This window comes from Thunnus maccoyii, chromosome 14, assembly GCF_910596095.1.
Source record: "Thunnus maccoyii chromosome 14, fThuMac1.1, whole genome shotgun sequence".
Classification (NCBI taxonomy): Eukaryota; Metazoa; Chordata; class Actinopteri; order Scombriformes; family Scombridae; genus Thunnus; species Thunnus maccoyii.
Genome location: NC_056546.1, coordinates 21,456,488 through 21,475,300, shown reverse-complemented (window position 1 = coordinate 21,475,300; position 18,813 = coordinate 21,456,488). Strand labels below are relative to the sequence as shown.

At 40.4% G+C, this 18,813-nt stretch overlaps 1 protein-coding gene across 2 annotated transcripts in view; it reads right to left on the bottom strand.

The window, feature by feature from the left end:
- Window positions 1–1,406: 1,406 nt before the first annotated feature.
- Window positions 1,407–18,813, bottom strand: part of tasp1 (taspase, threonine aspartase, 1) — a 28,711-nt gene continuing 11,304 nt past the window's right edge. The window contains exons 9-15 of one of the 2 annotated variants that reach the window (XM_042433774.1): window positions 18,463–18,582; window positions 17,606–17,684; window positions 12,453–12,563; window positions 9,780–9,887; window positions 8,952–9,025; window positions 2,757–2,817; window positions 1,407–1,874 (exon numbers count right to left, since the gene is read on the bottom strand). In XM_042433774.1, the coding sequence (XP_042289708.1) occupies window positions 1,816–1,874; window positions 2,757–2,817; window positions 8,952–9,025; window positions 9,780–9,887; window positions 12,453–12,563; window positions 17,606–17,684; window positions 18,463–18,582 (612 nt within the window). In that variant the 3' untranslated portion in view covers window positions 1,407–1,815. Of the gene's footprint in view, window positions 2,818–8,951; window positions 9,026–9,779; window positions 9,888–12,452; window positions 12,564–17,605; window positions 17,685–18,462; window positions 18,583–18,813 lie in introns of both variants that reach the window. The other variant, XM_042433776.1, reaches the window with a different exon arrangement.

Here is an 18,813-nt window from a genome sequence, read left to right as displayed (position 1 = left end):
TGATTTTAACCCTGTGTGTGTGTGTGTCAATGTTAGACACTGGCACACAGGGGCTGTAACAGTGTTAAGGGGGTTGGTGGCCCTGAGGTGGTGAGTGAGGGGGGGCAGCATGAGCACGGAAGCTGCATGGCTGTGATTCACTGTGACAGCACCGCTTGGCATGTGAGGACAGCGGGCCAGGCAGGCAAGGCTGCTGCCTTTGATCTTTATTTGCTCCACCGTCTGTTTTGCATTTAAGAGCCTTGCTGAGCGCGAGGCATTGGATACACCTTGAATGGCTCAGGGACCCGTCCACTTTTTAAAGACCTAGGATCCTTTTTCAAAGCAAAAGGGGATCCAGGACAGAGAGGGATGATGTTTGAAGGGGAAGGTTCTGTGCTTGAATAGGGCTGAGGGTCTCCCAGCAACACAGATTAGCTCTGATGAAAAGAGGGTGCTCTGTAATAACACATAATCAAGCTAATGGAGGTGTGAGTGTGGGTGAGGGGCAAGGTAACATACGTCTCCTTTTAGATGGACCCTCAAGATCAAACCAGGGTCAGGAGGCTGTGGAACAAAAACAAACATGCGCAGCACAGCACCAACCTTCTGCTGCTCCTCCTGACCCGTCAGCTACATTTTGGTGATGTCCAAAGACTGTGACATCTTACACCTGAAAGGCAAACTGGCTGTGGATGTAATCAATATGTGGTCTTATCCCACAACCAGGCCCTGCACATGGACAGGCAGGCATCTCTCACCTCATACTGTGAATATATTTATCTTCTCGAACATCTCTATTGCACATTCCTCTCAGACACTGCAGTGGCCACGATCCAGAGTCAGCAACTGGACCAACTCATGCCTAGAGACTGATACAACTGTTATAAATACATGTCATTCTTTAGTTATTGCCAGGACCACTGAATTAACCTACAGTATATACTTATTATATACAGCATATATATATATTCATAATTTGTATACATTTAAGAGGAATCAAATGAAACATTTTGAGAACCTTTGGAGAATAGCAGCTTGGTTATGTAATCCAACAGTGGCTAAGAAAAGGAATATCTTGTGTGTTTGTGGGAGCATGGCACACATTTGTAATAGTCATTAAAGTTCCTCAACAAACATAGACTTCAATATTTTTTTTCACATGCTGAGAAGTTTCAATGCTCAGGACTCCTTCTGCAGAATTCTTTTTTCCACATCAGTTACTGTCTAGCATGTAATTTATTCCCAGACTATACATTTTTGGCAGTCCACAGTTCAGATTATGATATTTATGCTGTCTGTTATGGTTTACACAAACTGCTCTCCCAGTAGCAATGTATGTCTTTTTTGGAGAAGAAACAGTACAATTCAAAGAAATTGTCTCATGTCATGAAGTTTAAGAGACTAAAGACAGTTAGACACAGAAATGTAGCAACATAGATTTTATTTACTTTTCAAGCACTGTAGAGAGCTGTGCAATCATTTCCATAGCTTATAACATTTTATATTAGTTGCATTTTCAAGTAAAGATTAGACAAGCTCTATTATGGTTTTGTTGGAATTCTTATTAGTAACTGAGTTAAACAGCAAAATCAGAGAAACTGATTATCCCGACAAAAGTAACAATTTAGTTAGACCTTTACTCTTTTCAAGTACAGTTCTCAACAGCACCATTTGATGGGCTTAAAAATGCATAAATTAGTTTTTAGCGGTCCTTTTTCTCTCTAAACAAGAAAATACATGTCTGTCAATGTGACTCTACAAATATAAATTGTGTTTTTAAATGATGACTAACAGTCATGTTTGGCGGTGGGATCAATTACTGCTACCTGAGCGCTATAGTATCAGCATCACTCTGGAAGTGCATAGCTTCCTGCTTCTTGATGACTCTACGCCTGTTAGAGAACAGAAAGTGGCTTACTGGAGGTTTTTTTTTGTACATGCAATAGCTGTGTGTTCACATTTTAAAAACAATCATAGCAAAGCAAATTCTATGGCTGTAATATTTATAAAACTCATCATGATCTAAGATGCACATAAATGCTACATTATACAGTATGCTGGAGGATTAATATGTGTGAGTACATGGAAGTTGGTCTGTACATGTTTAACATTATAAATTGCTTTCATCATCACTGTTCAAACTCTCACAGCTATAAATGCTTCATTCACAACAGTTATCTTGAGTAGCAGGTATTCCACAAGGTGCATAATGACATCCTTTATACTTGAAAAGTATTTTAACGACAAAATAAGGTCTTGCATTTTATATTCCTAAAAGTTTGAAAATAGTCACATCTGTTCAGCAATACAAAATAACATGAACATCCACCCTGTTTACCTAAATCATAGCTTATATACAAAAGGAAGGACAACACTTTTAGTTGGAAAAGAGTAACAAAGAAAAAATGGTGCATCAAGGCAATGGTGCATCAAGTCTAATCCAGGTGACACTGGAGAGTTTAGGGGGGTGTAAATTGGCATAGAGTACATGCTGTAGGCAGACAGTGGCAACAGGAAGTCCTGTAAGTGCACTAACTAGAAGCTAACACCCCTCCCTCCTGGAAACCTGTTAAAACAGCTAAAGCTTATTACTTCTAGCATCACAAAGGTATGTCTCTGTGTGTGTGTGTGTGTGTGTGTGTGTGTGTGTGTGTGTGTGTGTGTCTGTGTCTGTGTGTGCGTGGTTGGAAGGGTTTGTATTGGAGTATTGCTGAAGAAGCCCTGGAGAAAGGCGAATACGGCTCACTCCGCTACACTCATCAGTCGACACACACCTCCCTCGATGGCCAGAGACTGGCCAGGAACGGTACCAGGTGGTAGTCTGGATATGTGCGTCTGTAGGCAACAAAAGAGGATACACACACAATGAGAAAAACAACCAAGCAAAGATATACATACAGGGCAAGGCTACTTGGGGAAAAGGACACATTAATGGAGTCTTGATCATTTGATGTAGATGATGTAAGATATTATTTGACATAAAATTTGATTAATTTTGTTAGCAGGCACTTAAACCAAAAATAGCGCTTAAATATAAAGAGTTACCAGGTACTGGTGAAAATATGATCCATGATATATATATATATATATGAGTTGCAGGGTTTATTATTTCATTATAATACCATGAGACAGGATTGATCATCTTGTTTTTTGATACAGTGTTATTGCCCTGCCTCCACCGCTGGTGCCCGAAGGCATTTTTCACGTTGATGACCTTCTTGCCACAATTCTAAGCAGCTGCCACAGTCAGTGGATGCAGGAGATTCTTCAGGAATAGGATTTGAAGACCTTGCATACAAGCGTCTGTGCCAGATGTTCCCTTCACTAAACGTTTGTGTTTAGTGGGTCTGTAGGGTGGGCCAACACGCCACCTAATCCAACTCTTAACAGCTTTGTGTCTCTCTTCACTTGAGTGTCCAAGACATACTATCAACTTCAAAGTTGACCATTATTCGTTGGTCTATGGTGTTGTGAAACAAACTACACTTCTGAACATCCTTACGCTCAAACATGGCGTTTGTATCGCAACGTCCATGGCTAGACCAGAAAGTCTGATAACAAAGTACCGCTACGATCCAGATCAGACAGACTCTTCTTCCCAACAACCACCTTCAGGTTTCTTCACATTTCAACCCAAAAATTGAGGTCCCCTGCAGGACTATGCTCCTGGACCTCACCCAGAGACTCCAAGACCAAGACTGTGGCCAATTCTCTTTGGGAGACAGTACCAGGACACCACAGCTCAGGGTTATGGGGGCACCCAAACAATCACATCACATCAGGTTACAATTCATGGAGTGGAATTTGGAGTAAAAATGCTAAATATCAGTCAGGAACCTTCTATATTACACTAAAAATCCTTATTTTATTGCTTGGTGAAGAGCTATGTTATTTTGCTGAGAAGGGATTAAAGCATACTATTAGTGAAAACAATTTGAACAACCAGTAATTTCCAGTGTTCCAAGAACATATGACTACTAGTGTTGCATCATCAGTGAGTACCCCTGAAGTCTGAGGATGCGAAGTGAGTATTTATAGAGAGACGGAGTAAGTGGAGAAAGGGAACAGACTCTTAGTGTTATGTGTTTGAGCAGAAACAGAGAGGAGTAAGAGGAGGAGGTACGGGGCAAACACAGCTGTGAAGACGGGAGTGATACTTCCACTGGAGGATCAAAGGTGATTTGACTCTCCCTGTGCCAATAATGACTGTCATCCGCCTTCCTCTCTCTCCACAGAGGTTAACACTGGCTCCAGCCCTGGGGGAAGAGTCCCTCCACTTGTTGAGCAGGCCACTGAATGGGCCTGACATCACTCCTCCAGTCCCAGGGAGCACCCATCTCTAGAAGACTCTTTTTTTTGTGTAGGCCTGAACTATGGCCCCTGGCACCCTGAGGGCAACTGTCACTACAATGGGACAACAGCCAGACAAGGCCACGCACACATGGCAACACTCTCAGGGGCTATTATGCTTCCAATACCCCTTTCTATGTTCATCTTCTTCCCTTCATCTTCTGGGGGTGGGGTTAAAGAAAGGACTTTTAAAAACTGTTTTCAAGTGAAGGTCCATAACTGAGTCATAATCAACTAATGGTGACATGATGAATGTTCTCCTTTTGATGTTTGCACGTCAGTAGAAAAGAGCTTTGCCATGTTCTTTTAAATTCTAACCAGCTTGAACACATAGCTGAGAATTAGCAGTATGACATCATATAATTTGCAGGAAAGCTGTGTATGACAATGATACCAATGCTTCCTAAACCTCATCCCGACATGCAGCCTTTGTACCACATATTGATTCAATCTGACAATGGTCAACATGAGTGAATAAGCAGGAAGAGTCAAAAGCTTACTAAGCCAAACAAGTGATTCAGTACATAGTACTGAAAGCAACACGTGTCTTCCCAAAGCCATGGTGCCAGTACAGAACTCCAGGTTACACGGCCACAGCAGTGAGGATGTTTCAGGATCAGACACTATTTGAAAGCACCGATTTATAGTGATTTTAATCTTGTCTGTTGGTGGGAGTGACATCGATCTCAAGAACTTTACAAGGTACTGTATCATGACGTATGTTTTGACGTACTTTTTTAATGAATCCGTGTTTACAAAGGCAGAGTAACAATTATCCAGTCAGTGTCAAATGTGGAATTACAGGATAGCTATACTAGATGGACAGAAAAAAGAAAATGAAGACACGCAAACCTACAGTCAGCCTGTTGTCAGCTTGTCACCCAGTGACTGAAGTGACCACATGACAGGACGACGGCTGAGTCAAAACACAACGCGAAAAACACAGTTTCATTGTATCTGTCGGAGAAAAACAACATTCTTTGGTGATATGAATGTGTTTAGGAGCTAGAGAAGCCACACATTAACACCACAGTGTACGCCAAAGGATAAATTTAGCTCTATGACTATGCCGCTGTGTTTGTGTTGTGGTTTTCACATTCTTCTCTTTCGGAGTAAAAAAATAAAAAAAACAAACATATGCTATTTATTCTCCATGTGAGATGGATAATAAAAACAAAATGTACCATAATAAAAGACATTTGTCGTGTAATATACAAAGCAGACAATATCCAGGGTGCCCGAATTGCATGCCATTTGATTTTCTCTGGCCTTACACAATTTGAGCAGTGAAAGCTTTATAGTGGTAATGACGTCCAGGAGGAGGGAACCGAGCCATGCTGGTGGTGCTGTGGATCCTACACTTCTCTTTCATCTGTCCAATCATGACAAACAATAAAACAATAGTCTAACTGTTTCAGAAGCGCCGCCACCGGCCTGTCCATGCAGCTTTGTGGAGCTCTTTAAAACACGGCCTGATGTTTTGATGTCCTCTCCAGTGCAAACACAGGTGAGTGTTTGAATGAAACCAGATGCTCTCCCTGTGTAGCGCTGCTGTTTTATAGCTATTTTACAGTCCAATGTCAAAATGATTAGGATACAGACTCAACTTTCCCCAGAAACAAACATCTGATTGAAAAGTAAGAAAAACCTGAGAGGAGCTGCCAGCCCGATGTCTGTGAAGTTGGCCTGACGTCAAACACATTTTTTACTGAGCTATAGCATGCTTCACTGCTCTCCTGGGTTTACGAAGCTGTCATTTGTCAGAAAAAATATACACATATGGATCTGAGTGTATAAAAAACAGTGTAAGAGAAGTAAATCTGCTACAATACAAATCCAGTCTGACCTCTGTACTAAATACTCCTGTGCATCAGCCCTTTCATGTTCTTATCACAGAAGGTCAACGGAATATGGACTCTGACTGGATGGTTAGCAATGCCCAGTGGGATGCTAATAGGAATGGGAGGAATGTCAGTAGAATAGCAGCTGAGGCTGCGGATGTCTGTGGCTTTATACATTTATCCACTTATCTTTGCAACAAAATGTGTAAATGCTTAAATCAGAATTAATTATTCAGTTAACCCATCTAAGTGCAGCAGAACACCAGTCCACATCAACTTTTCCTCAGCAAGTACCTATGACAACACAGTCATTCAAGTACTGCCCGTCAGGCCCCAGCTTTGTTACTATCATCAACCCTCATCTGTTAGGGTTGGCACTGTAGTATAATTCTCTAGACTCTGCATTGTGCACTTCTTCCATTCCTCTTTGCTCCGTCTATGAAGTAGGACTTCCCCGCAGATCTGATGTCTGACATCAAGACCAGGTGCCACCTCCTGGGCCTCTGTGGCATACCAATCACTCTCTAGACAGAGTCTACAGACAGCAGGCATCATAACTGGAGCCTGATCGCATTAACGTTCCCATCGTGGCCTTTTTGAACTATAAAGACGGAAGGGAAAACAGATGCCCTACGCTATGCCATCCGCTCAATGGACGATGTGTTAGCAGTGAAAGGAGGCCAATTCTGGGTTCAGCTGGGAAGCAACTCTGGGAGGAAAAATGGGGTAAAATTTAGCTTTGCACCCAGACTGGAGGCTTGAAGGACAGAACAGCCAGCTACTCTGGTATGCAGATGGTGAGAGCCACAGAGGCACATGGGAGCTTCGTAGCCTCTGCCCCGCTACTAGCTGCTCTGTCTCCGATGGAGCAGAGGCAGGTTTGGTGGAGCAGCTGTGTTCTGAGCTGCACTCTACAATATCACTATGTCACCAATGGCTCCTCAAGAGGAAGTGGATACCCTCTCCCAAGAGATCCAGAAACCACTACTGACAGACAACATTCCCGGATCTGAGCCCACTGAACACATTCATTTTAGAAACATCTTTCATGCATATATTAATGAAGTGATTCTGGGTGACTGGTTCTAGTTATATATGCCACCAGTAATACAGCCCTCCTCAAATGCCTGCTAAACTTCCAACTATACACATTATGTATTATGCAAATAAAACAGAAAACTACAAACAACAGCAGAGTTTGGTGATTTGAAGGGCCCCTGAACAATACAGGGTTCACTGTGTTCTGCTCACCTCTTTACGTTGGCACAGGCGTGAAAGGAGAGCTTGCATGCTCACATTCCACAACAAAGCCCAATACACAGAGCACAAATATGCAGATTGATACTGATATCCCCGGTGGTGCATGACTTTCAGTAAACTTTATGGTACTTTAGGTTCAGGTAGGGCCAGAGAGGGGGCGTGACATGAGATAGACCAAAAGACAACGGCTGAGGGGGCAGGGAGGCGGGACGGAGAACAAACACTTTGAAATCTGAACCAGGCTTGAACAACAGTGCCCCCTCTTCATACAGAGTGACAGAGATACATTAGCCAAACAAATCAGTCTGAGCTGGCACTCCACTCAGAGCCAGGAGACCAGAGCATTAATCACTGTTGCTTATGAAGCCACACTGATTCAAATTACACAATATATGCATTTGTGAATGATGCTAATGATTTTTATTAAATTAAGCTAATCTCAAACTTTATTGATGTAGTAATTTCTTTCCTCAAAATTGTAAATGTAAAAAGAGTATTTAAAAGAGTTCTGCAAAGATTTTAAGTCCCATAACCCAACAGCCAAGGTCATCAGCAGACTACATACCAAACAAGGCAGCATGCACAGGTGGTGCAGGGGAAAAATTCTTGTCTACAACCACGGGGACCTGGGTTCTGGCTTGTTGCAGGAGGGAAGTTGGGGAAGGATTATGTAGTCATCACTGGACTAGCAAGCGCTACTGGTTGGGAATTCAACTGGGAGTGGGATTTGGGGAAAATAGCACAAACCTACGTATTAAACCCTTTGGATCAAGCCCATCACAGGCAAGTGCAAACAGTGACAAACATTGGTATATAATAGGAAGTGAGGAAGCAGTGACAAGGCCTGCAGTTGATAGGGAATTTGGCATTCGAATCATACGAGAATCGATCTTGTTAGGCTTCAAGTTATATGCCTGTGTTCGAACCACCAGTGGTTCCCACCAATCAGCGTCCTATGAGGATGCTCGCGTGATCTTGTGATCTTGCAAAACCAGCTGCCTCGCAAGGTAAGATGGTGATAGACGATGATAGACAGATGGTTCATCCAATCACCTGCCAAGTAATTTTTTGAAGTGCCTGCCCTTTTCTAAACAGTTTCCAAGGACGACTTCTCAGATGGTTCTGTGTAACAAACCATCTGGCGCGTCAGGTTAGAAAAATGGGGAAGAATTGCAAAAATGAACAAGATGGTCTCCCACCAGCAGGTAAAGGAAAAACACATGGAAAAGGCTTTCCAAGTATCCAGAATTCAAATCAGGCGCAACACATTATCAGGGACTATTTGTCAAATCAACTTAGACTCTGACATGTGCTCAAGTTGAAGTCTATGTCTCAAACTGGAAGTCAAGACAGGAGACAAGGTAGTGCATAAATTATGAAAAAACATGCCTGATTTATCTTCAAGCCACTGGACCGTGATACTCTAAATCTTATGAACAGTAATACGAACAAGCACCCATACTGGTACATTGTTAAAGATTTGTTAATGTTGCTTGTCAAGCTGATTGGTGAACTTACCTTTGCTTTGCTATCTTGGGCAGACATGTAGCCAACACACATGCTCTCTGTGGTGTGACTCCATAGGAACTCCACTGTGGAAATACACAGATAAAAATGTTAAAAACAGAGCAACATAAATACACATCAAAAGTATATTATTTTAATAATATAAAGGGGGCAGAGTAAGGGTGTGGGGAGAAAAGAGACTATGTTCAAGTGGTACTTTGAAACATGTTATCAATTAAGCTGACATATTTCATTAATGGCACTTCACTGGTCATCTGCCGTCATTTTCAATTTCAAATCAAGAACTTAAGTGAAGTTAAACTCATCTACAGGTTTTGGTATGTTTGGAACTGAGGGTTCAATATACATCATGTCATCAACACAAAGGGCAAATGGCAAAGATAAAACCCAGATGTCTTGTTTTTCCCCCCGGTGAATTGTCAGATTCTGACTTTCTCTTTCAGAACTCAGATTAAATCACATTCCATGACGGTAGCTTTGCAAAAAAGAAAGGAGCTTTCTCAGAAGCTCCAGGTAGAGAAACCAGATCCACCAACACAATCAGCCAAACTGGGCAGTATTCAGAAGGCCTCCACTTGTCTGAAGATTAGCGGTTGATTCCGTTGTGGGAGGTCTCTGTTTGAATCTGAGATGAAGGGTGTGAAACCAGAGCCTGATTGTGCAAGTTAAAACACAGACCACCCGCCAGGAAATCCACGGTGCCTCCCCCCTCCTCCTGACTATCTGATGATAGATTTTTCAATATTAGCAGCCAAATTTTTTGCCTACCATCAGCTGTGGTGTGGGGTATGATCTGGCTTGAAATGATTAATGTCTTACCCAGTATACCCTGAATATTTTGAGATGGCTGAGCTTCCACACATCTACAGCACCGCAAGACAATTACTCCACCCAAAACACGATCTTCGCTGGCCAGAAAGGGTGAGCCTGGACATGCAAAGAAAACAGTACACTTGAGATGACTGAACATGGCATAAACATGGTACAAAATGACAAGTTTTACCTCAGTCAATAAAGTCTCTCCACTCCGACACATCGAACCAAGAATAACACATGTATGGACGAGACAAAACACAGCCCATTTAATCAAATCGTGGTGATCTATGAGAAGAAAATCCCTCTGTTCTAGTTGCCTGTCTGGCCAAGTTAAACAACTGAAAGCAATTATTCTGTCCTGATGTATTTTTTTTATTTAGCAGACTGTTAAATAAAAAAAACATTTCAGCCCATTTGTATGGGCATGTTTTAGTACATAATAGGTCAATGACAGGTATTGTAATTTTTAACTCCCCATTCTCTGTAACACAATATTTAATGTAAAGAAAAACATCCGGCTAAATAACCCTCAAAGACCTTAAAGCATATTTTTAAAAACAGAAACAGAAAACATAATTGTGTGGTATGAGAACTTCTTGCTTCTTGACTTAGCACAGGTACGCTTGAATGAGATGTCATGTAGACAAAAAAAAACTTGGCAGATAAATGTGAGGCAATAAAAGAAAAGAGGGCTCGGTTTGGAAAAGAGCAGACTAAGAACAGCTACAGCATGTCAAGACAGCAACAAGTTGAAGGAAAACAGGACCAATTGGTGCCTTTGATGAATATATTGTTGTGTCTGCGTGCCATTGTTTCTTTGTTGCATTTCACACTGATTTTAGTTCCATGCTGTAATGTTCCCTTCACTCTAATAAAAAAAAAACTTTTTTTAGTATATAGCTAGGAAACATTCACACAAAATCCTGGTATTTGTTGTACAATTTAAAAGGCTTTTAAATTTATCATGTTAAACACTGACATTTCTACATGTTATAAATGTGAGAACAAATCAATTATTGCTTTAATGTTCACCAGTATTTAACCTATAGTACCAATCAAATGTTTGGACACACTTGCTTATCCAAATTTTTGGCTGTTACTGTATAACAACTAAAAGATTAGGGGCCTTTTCACACCTGAAAGTCTGAACCAAGGTTAATGTTTTTGTTATATTGTATACTTTTGATCTGGTTAGCTTTGGTTTCACATTGCAATTATGTGGATGCACTAAAGAACTTTACCTGACATACCTACGTCCTGTCATCATCACCTATGTGGGCTGTGTCTCCCTATACTTGACATAGATTGGTTTGTACACAGGTGTGTGTCTGACGTAGGTGTGTTGTCAATTCAGTGGGTAGCCTTTTATCACTGTTTGGATTAGTGGAGATAAATGAATGAACAGTTTTTGTTGTGACTATATTATATCATTATACTATACATACTACAGTTTCTTTATCTTCAGGTGGCACTGCTCTCCAGTCCTCTCATATCCTCTCTTTCTCATCCTCTCCGAAAATATCTGGAAAGTGTTGGCATTTTGTTCCAGTTGACTTTTTTTTAACATCGTCGGACCATATTTCCCATTCTGCTAACGCAGCTCTTTTTTTTTTTCTTTATCCATGAGGATACCCTACTGGAACTTCCTGTAATTGGTCCAAAAGTCCGAACCATCCAAAAAATGTTTTCACACTAGAAACCAACCGTACCATTGTTCAGTTTGATCCAACCGAGGTTCGGCTGTTTGGTATGGACTGTGGTCTGGGGAAGGTTTCACACCTGTAATTTTGGTTTGGATCAAACTGAAAAGTCTGAAAGTCTGGACCAAATGAGGTAGGTGTGAAAGGGCCCTAAATGTATGGGTTTAAACCATTTTTGAGTATTTGTGTGTGTGTGTGTGACAGGTTTACCATACCATGAGACTCACTGTATTACACAAGCAGATGTAAAAAACTGATGGTAATACATAGATATTGAATATAGAGAACCTGCCTTAAATGTATCATGTGACTTAAGTTGAGACACTGTTATCTTTGCTCCTCCTAAAGTAGGATTTATGGAGCTTTGTTTAACTTAATGTGCGCCTTGAAAGGAAACAACAGAAGAATTAACTTCAAATTGACTTCATCCAGCCTGTCCAAAACGTCTTGGTATTACAGATGTCTATGACAAAGCCAAACTGGGACGGACTTCTAAAGGAGGCCAGAACAAGGCAGAAACCACCACATGTTTCCACATGTCCTTTCTTCCTCTGCTCTGTCTTCTCGGAGCTGTCCCAGTGGTCATTCACAGGCGCAGCAAACACAGTTAACAAGACTTTTTCTAAAATTGCCCACTTCTGAGAATATGGCAAAAAAAAAAAAATTACATCTCCACATGAACTTTCAACAAAACAATTATGTCTTCTAAAATTATCTGTGGCTTTCAACTATAATGTGTGGAACATTTGAGAGCCCTGTTTAAACAGTGAAAACTAACCATAAATCAAAAGACTTCTCCTCTGATTCTATTATTTCCAAGGTTTCCAGTTGTTAGTTTCTTCCTTATGTTATGCAACATCTGTCTGTTAGTTTAATTCTCTCTGTGCCTAATTGGGTTTTTCACAAACACATTGTTAGCTGACAAATCAGTGGGTGTGGAAAGGAGTGTGAATCAGGCTACATGAGGGGGACTCACTGATGAACTTGTTTTGCATAGCCTCCAGCAGTGCTTGGTGGGCATCTTCAGACTGCATGGCAGCAGAGCATTCCTGTGCCAGCATGGTGCGAATCAGATGCTCTCCACAGCCTGGCAAAAGACAGACAGACACAGCTAAAAATGTATCGTAAGCTTGTATCAACTCTATCCTTTGTTGCAAGTCTCCAATCAGAATTGCACAAAGTCTCCAGTGAGTCGACTTTGAGAGAGTAGTAGCACATGCAGCACAAACTTACGCCCAAGTATCTACGGCAAATAAAAAATTGGACCGTTAAAACATCAGTTGTGTATGGTATTAATCATGTCTTGATGTTGAAGTGAATTTTGAGATCAGTACGTAAGAGCACTTCTTGATTACCATTTGTAATACTATGCTTTGATATTCAAAATTTGTTAAGAAGATCACATTTTGCCAATATATCTGGTTATTAAGTGACGTAATGGAAAATATTGCAGAATTAAAGGATTAGCTTTTTCAGCCCGTACAAAAGATTTAGCGCTACTGCAGTCATTTTGGCATGTACTCCTCGGTGTGATGCCTTTAAGCTGTATTATTTCAGGTAAAGATGACAGCACCTGGAGGCTGCCAAGTACAGATGCCTTGCTCAAGGGCACACTGACAGTAATTACTGAAGGAGAACGTGTTTCTCCCTCAGTTTTCCCTGCCCAGATTCACAGCTGGTCTGGGAATTTGAAACTGCAACCATCCAGTATTAATTCCACTTCTATAAACTGTGTACTCTAGCGGGCTGCGTATGGCAGTACATGCATGCATACTTGTAAAATAAATTTGTGAATCAATTTTATATTACTTAGTGATCAATTTACATATTACCATCATATACATTTTAGAAACATTATTTTCCCAGTTTAAATGGTGAAACATCAAAAATATTATTCATTGTGAAGGGTAATGTGAAGGGTAAAAAAAAATATTATTATTAATATTATTATTATAGGGACTTATGAAACAGTTGTCATAAGTGACTGCATGCCAAATACAAAACTAACAAACTTATTTGCAAAGGCTTTGACACACTGTATCTTTTCTTTCAGTCCACAGAAACAAAACTGCAGTATACATAGAAGTTGTGTGTTGAACTGTGTGAGAACATTTTATTCATGGCCAAACCTATTCCTCTGAATTTATTCAATGCTCGTCAGTCATACCACATGTAGTGTTAAGAGAAGTCCAAGGAGAGAAACAAAGTGTTTTGTTAGGCATTTAAGCAAACCAGGAGCCATAAAAAGCATGGGCAGCCTGAGCGAATGTCTCACCTTCCCCTCTACAAATTTCAAGTCAAAACATAGCAGGTGTGCTTTTTTTATATCTTAAATAAAATGCTACTTATTGCTTAAAGGACTAAAACTAACACTATTATCTTATAATTGCCAAGAAAAAGACAGTTATTGAGCGCACATTGAATTCTTACATATGGTATTTCTCAAATGTAGTCTACCTGTACTCAGGAAAAACACAAGAAATCTAAATGTGAAAACAAAACACATTTGGCAAAAGCTCCAGTAAAACCCCATAAAGACTTAAGAATATAGCCTTGTTGTTTCTGTAAACACAAATGAAGTCCCCATAAAATATCAGGTAACTACAACAAAACTGAATGCAGGTCGGTAACTGTGGAGACCAGATGCCTGGAGCAATTTGAAGTTCTTTTTTAACGAGAGCAGAATGTCGGATTGGCCAGGTACTGTGCCTTTTGTACTGAGTTTACCGTAAACCGCTCAGTCCCAGGGGAACTGGATATTATGGCAGCACTTACACAGTTGAAGTAGAGCTGCAGCAAGAAGCCCACACTACAGCAACAACTCCATGGAAGAGAAATGTAAAAAGAAAAAGGCCGACAAACTGAGACACAGTACGTGACAGCCAACAACAGCGAGAGTAAACAGTGACGTTTGTGAGCTGTACTCTAACTGGCCACAGCAAAGTAAAGGCCAGACGAAGCAGCCAACGCATATAAAACAAGAGACCCACATGAGCCGCATATTGCAAAACAAATTAGAGAAGAGGAGGTGGTGGGTGGGTGGGTGGATGGGTTAAGGGGTGGTGGGGTGACGGGAAGGAAGAGTGACATATAGGGTGAGGATCATAGTCCTCGTGTCAGGATGAAAATTATTGTTTTTTCTGTTTCTTTTGATGGGAATGCCTTTCATGTAAGGAAATTAAAAACAGGTGTCGTACTGGAACACACATTATGCTCTCCATCCCCATAAGGAAAGATTTTTTTTTGCTAACATCAAAGGCATAGCCACAATATACTGTAGGAAGACGGAGGATGAGATGAAAATATATACAGAGCAAAACATCTACACCTCATCTACTGGAATAATAGATTAACCAAGATCGTCTTATACTGCTTGTAATTTAATTTGAAAAAGGAAGAAATCACCTTTAAGTAGCAGACCACGAGTAAGTGACAGGACTTCCTCACCAAACTGGCATCTTGTGCGATCATAGATATAAATCTACAGGATCTAAATTTATGGCAGCATTTTCCTCTGCGGCTATGTCAAACACAGATAAAGTAATAAAACTTCACCTCAGAAAATTTTTGGCTTCAAAGAAATATCTGATTTTCAACAACTGCAACAATTTTTCTGTACACTATATTTGGATCATTTAAAACTGTGCCTATGAGTATAAGGTGTGTATAGTGTATAGAATTATATAACATAACATGTATAGCTGGTGATCATTCATTCAAGCAAGCTTTAAGGGTGGAAAATGCCGGCAATCTCAGTGGTCCAAGTACATATGACTCCGGCTTCAGCCTGTCTGATCAAATCAGCTCTCTGCACTGAGATGCATTAGGCTACAGATCCACATCAAAAGATTTTAATGCTCCCCAGAAGCTATGTTGCAGACAAATGTCTATGCATCTTAAAGAAGTGGGCTGATATAGCCTCTCTTCCTCACATTCAAAACCATACATCTCACAACCAGAAATTTTTCTTTCAACTACAAGAGGCATGCACTCTCCTAGTATGGTTGTATATGTTAAATATGTCAAGGAAAAATGCAACTCCTTTTTAAAATGGCAGAAGAATAAAATGGAAGGATGTCTTTGTTCCAATGACTACTCTGTATTAATTTATACCCTAAAAGAGCTTCAGGAGATTGCCTCTCTGCTCCTGTGTTTGCCGTGTCAGCAGAAGATGGACGGAAGCAGGAAGGAAGTCGATATTGTTTCTCTACGTGCAGAGCTGTAAAGGCGGACGCATTTTTAATCACAAACTTCCCTTCTATTGCCAAAAGAAGTTCACTTTCACCAGACAGGTTGGTGCAGTGACGGCCAGGGTTCAGTCAATACAAACATTTGTCTTTTTTATATGGAAGTGTTGAGTATGTGAGTACCCTTCACCATCTCTCAACTCTGACCTCCATATTCCTTATACTTGTCCTTCCACACTCCGGAGACTGAGAGAGAGAGGAGGTGGGAATGCAGATATCTGCTGCTGAGTTTTCTCCTGCCATCCCAGTGTAATGGTGGTAAATGGAATTTCATGTACAGTGCTCAGAGCATTAAAAATTTACATTTGAAAAACTGAACAACAAAGTCTCTTTTAAAGGGCAAGTTACTCTGGGTAATCCAAAGACAAAAATACTTCCCAGCAGTGTCAGATGCTTTCAATCAAACCATCCATCCAACCACTTCAGTTGAAGTTGTTCTGCACAGGAATTGTTTACGTTTATATAAAAATAAAGAACACAATAGACAGAGATTGGTCTTGTTGCATTAAAATTAAAATCTTGTCTGCTATATATGAGCTTATACTCGAGGGGACTTAATTATCTACTGCACTCTTTGCAATCTTTATATCATTGCACACCTATTTCAACAGCTTTGTTCTATGTGGTAAATGTGTTATGACAGTATCTGAAATAACCAGAGCTGTTTCAATAGCTCTGATTTCCTCTGATAAATTATTGACAACCTTTAACAAACTGTCAGACCTTAAACCTTGATGACCACCATTATCCACAATGGAAACCCAGCAGGGTTGCCAGTTGGCATAGTTCAACTTTCCAAGTCTGTATTACGAGAAACAATAGAAACCACCTACTTCCTCCCACTCCTCCCCCTGATGCTGACACTGCAGGCACAGTAAAGAGAGAAGAGGGAGAGGGACAAGCAGTGCTTGACAGGTGACGACTATAAATTATTCCCATGGCACGGAGTGTAGTGTGGGGTGGGGGGTGGGGGGGTAGTAGGGTGAGTGATGGAGGCTGTCTACAAATGAGTTATGAGTTCAGGCAAATTATGTTTGCAGTCCTAAGTGTGTGTAGAACTTGAAAGCATTAAAGCTGATCATCTCTGATGCACTTCTAAGATGTATAACAGATTTTCTACAAAGTCTAATAAAAGTTTTTCTCTTTCTTTCTTCATATTGTATTAGCAGGTGCATATCATGAACTGTCATATCACCTGGAGGTATCTGTTTATTGTGAACTTGCACAAAATTTTGATGCTGCTGCACTTTGTTTTCAGTTTAAATCAGAAAGAAACTTTAACAGTGCGAAATAAGGTGAATAAATAGCTTCAGGCAAAATGAAACCTGATACCATCACCACTTGATCCCTCTCGCATGAGATGTTGTAACATAAACTTCAGTATTTAAAAATAACTTTATAGAAAACTGTATTTGACTGATTTAATTGCAGGTATAATACTACTCATTTATACCAACAAAATGATGATTTGAATTTAGAAAACTGTACTTGAAGTTTGCAAACTAAAGCTTTCCACTGCACTGCAGTGATTCTCTTTCTAGCACGTCCATAGCAGGTGTCCCATGTCAAATGTCACTGCAAATCCAAAGAGCTTTGCAATGCACCTGGCATGCAGCTGACTAACAAAGAGCGGAGAATGATGACTCAATCAACTGAGGAAGTGACAGATGAGAATCACTCAGCGGGAATGGTTGGAGGTCATCGGAAAGTATTATCGGGCTTTTTGAAGCTTGACTCCCCGGGGCTCATATCAAATATCTGTGTCTGATTCATATCATCTCCAAAACAAAACATAAGCTAATGGTAAACATTAAATATAAGAGGAAAAGTTACACACACACACAACTGCAAAGTAGGCTGTATAAAGTGCGCTTTGGTATACCTGAGGTACTCACTGCTGTAGAATAAGGGTTCATATTACAGGCATTTTCAGCCCAGCAGCCACATCCATAATGAGCAGCCTGAGAAAAGAGAGGAAATGTAGACATTTTAGAGGCAAAAGAGTTATGATGTTTGCACAGTAATGGTGTTAATGAGGCAATAAGACAATAAATCATACCGATTCATTAATTCGGTTGGTATGGAGTATTTTATTTTTTAATGTAGGTTTTTTTTTTTTTGCTATTAAGTTTCCATTAATTCAAACACATAACTCCCTTTTTTTATTGGATAGTGGGCAGTGAAGAGTCAGACAGGAAACAAGGGGAGAGAGGGATGGCTATGACATGCAACAAGGGGCCCTGGCTGGAATCAAGCCAGGGACATTGCAGTTATGTGGCATGCGTGGTAACCATTCGGTTACTGGGGCACTCCTGCTTTCAGTCTTTTTAAGGCTACAATGAGAAGTTGCATTAGCTAATTAAAGACTTGGCTTCAGACAGAATAGGTAGGAAAACCCCTGATGTTTTTTTAGCTGCAATTATTCTCAGCACTGTATTATAATGTGACACTACACTGATAATTTTGTTCTCTAAATATAGTACTGTCTCGGCTATGTGTAAGGATAAATTAGAAGTGAGATATTATGGTACTAAAACATTTAACTAAAAAGAACACACTGAAATGACTGCATGTAATAGTAGTCTGTCTCAAATAAAAGCCTGGTTCAGTCTTTCATTGAGTAAAATAAAGGCTCTGGCTATTACTTGAAAATGTATAGCACATTGTGGTTCATGATATTGAAGGTGTAACGTGGATTAAGACATGGACACAGAAAAAAAGAGAAGAGGGCCTGACTACCTGGCCAACCCTGCCGGGATGTTTCATGGCCAAGCCTCCACTGGACACTGCTGCAGCTACATTCCCTTCCAGGTCAACCACAACGGCTCCCACTGTGTCGAGGCACCCTGAACCATTTTCCTACATCACCATAAGGACAAGAGTCAAGTGAACAGAAAAAAATACACAGTGCCAGTCAAAAGTTTGGACACACCTATTCATTCAAGGGTTTTTCTTTATTTTTTACTATTTTCTATATTGTAGAACAACACTGAAGACATCAAAACTATAGAATAACACATATGGAATCATCTAGTAAACAAAAAAGTGTTAAACAAACCACCTTTTGCTTTGATGACAGTTTTGCACACT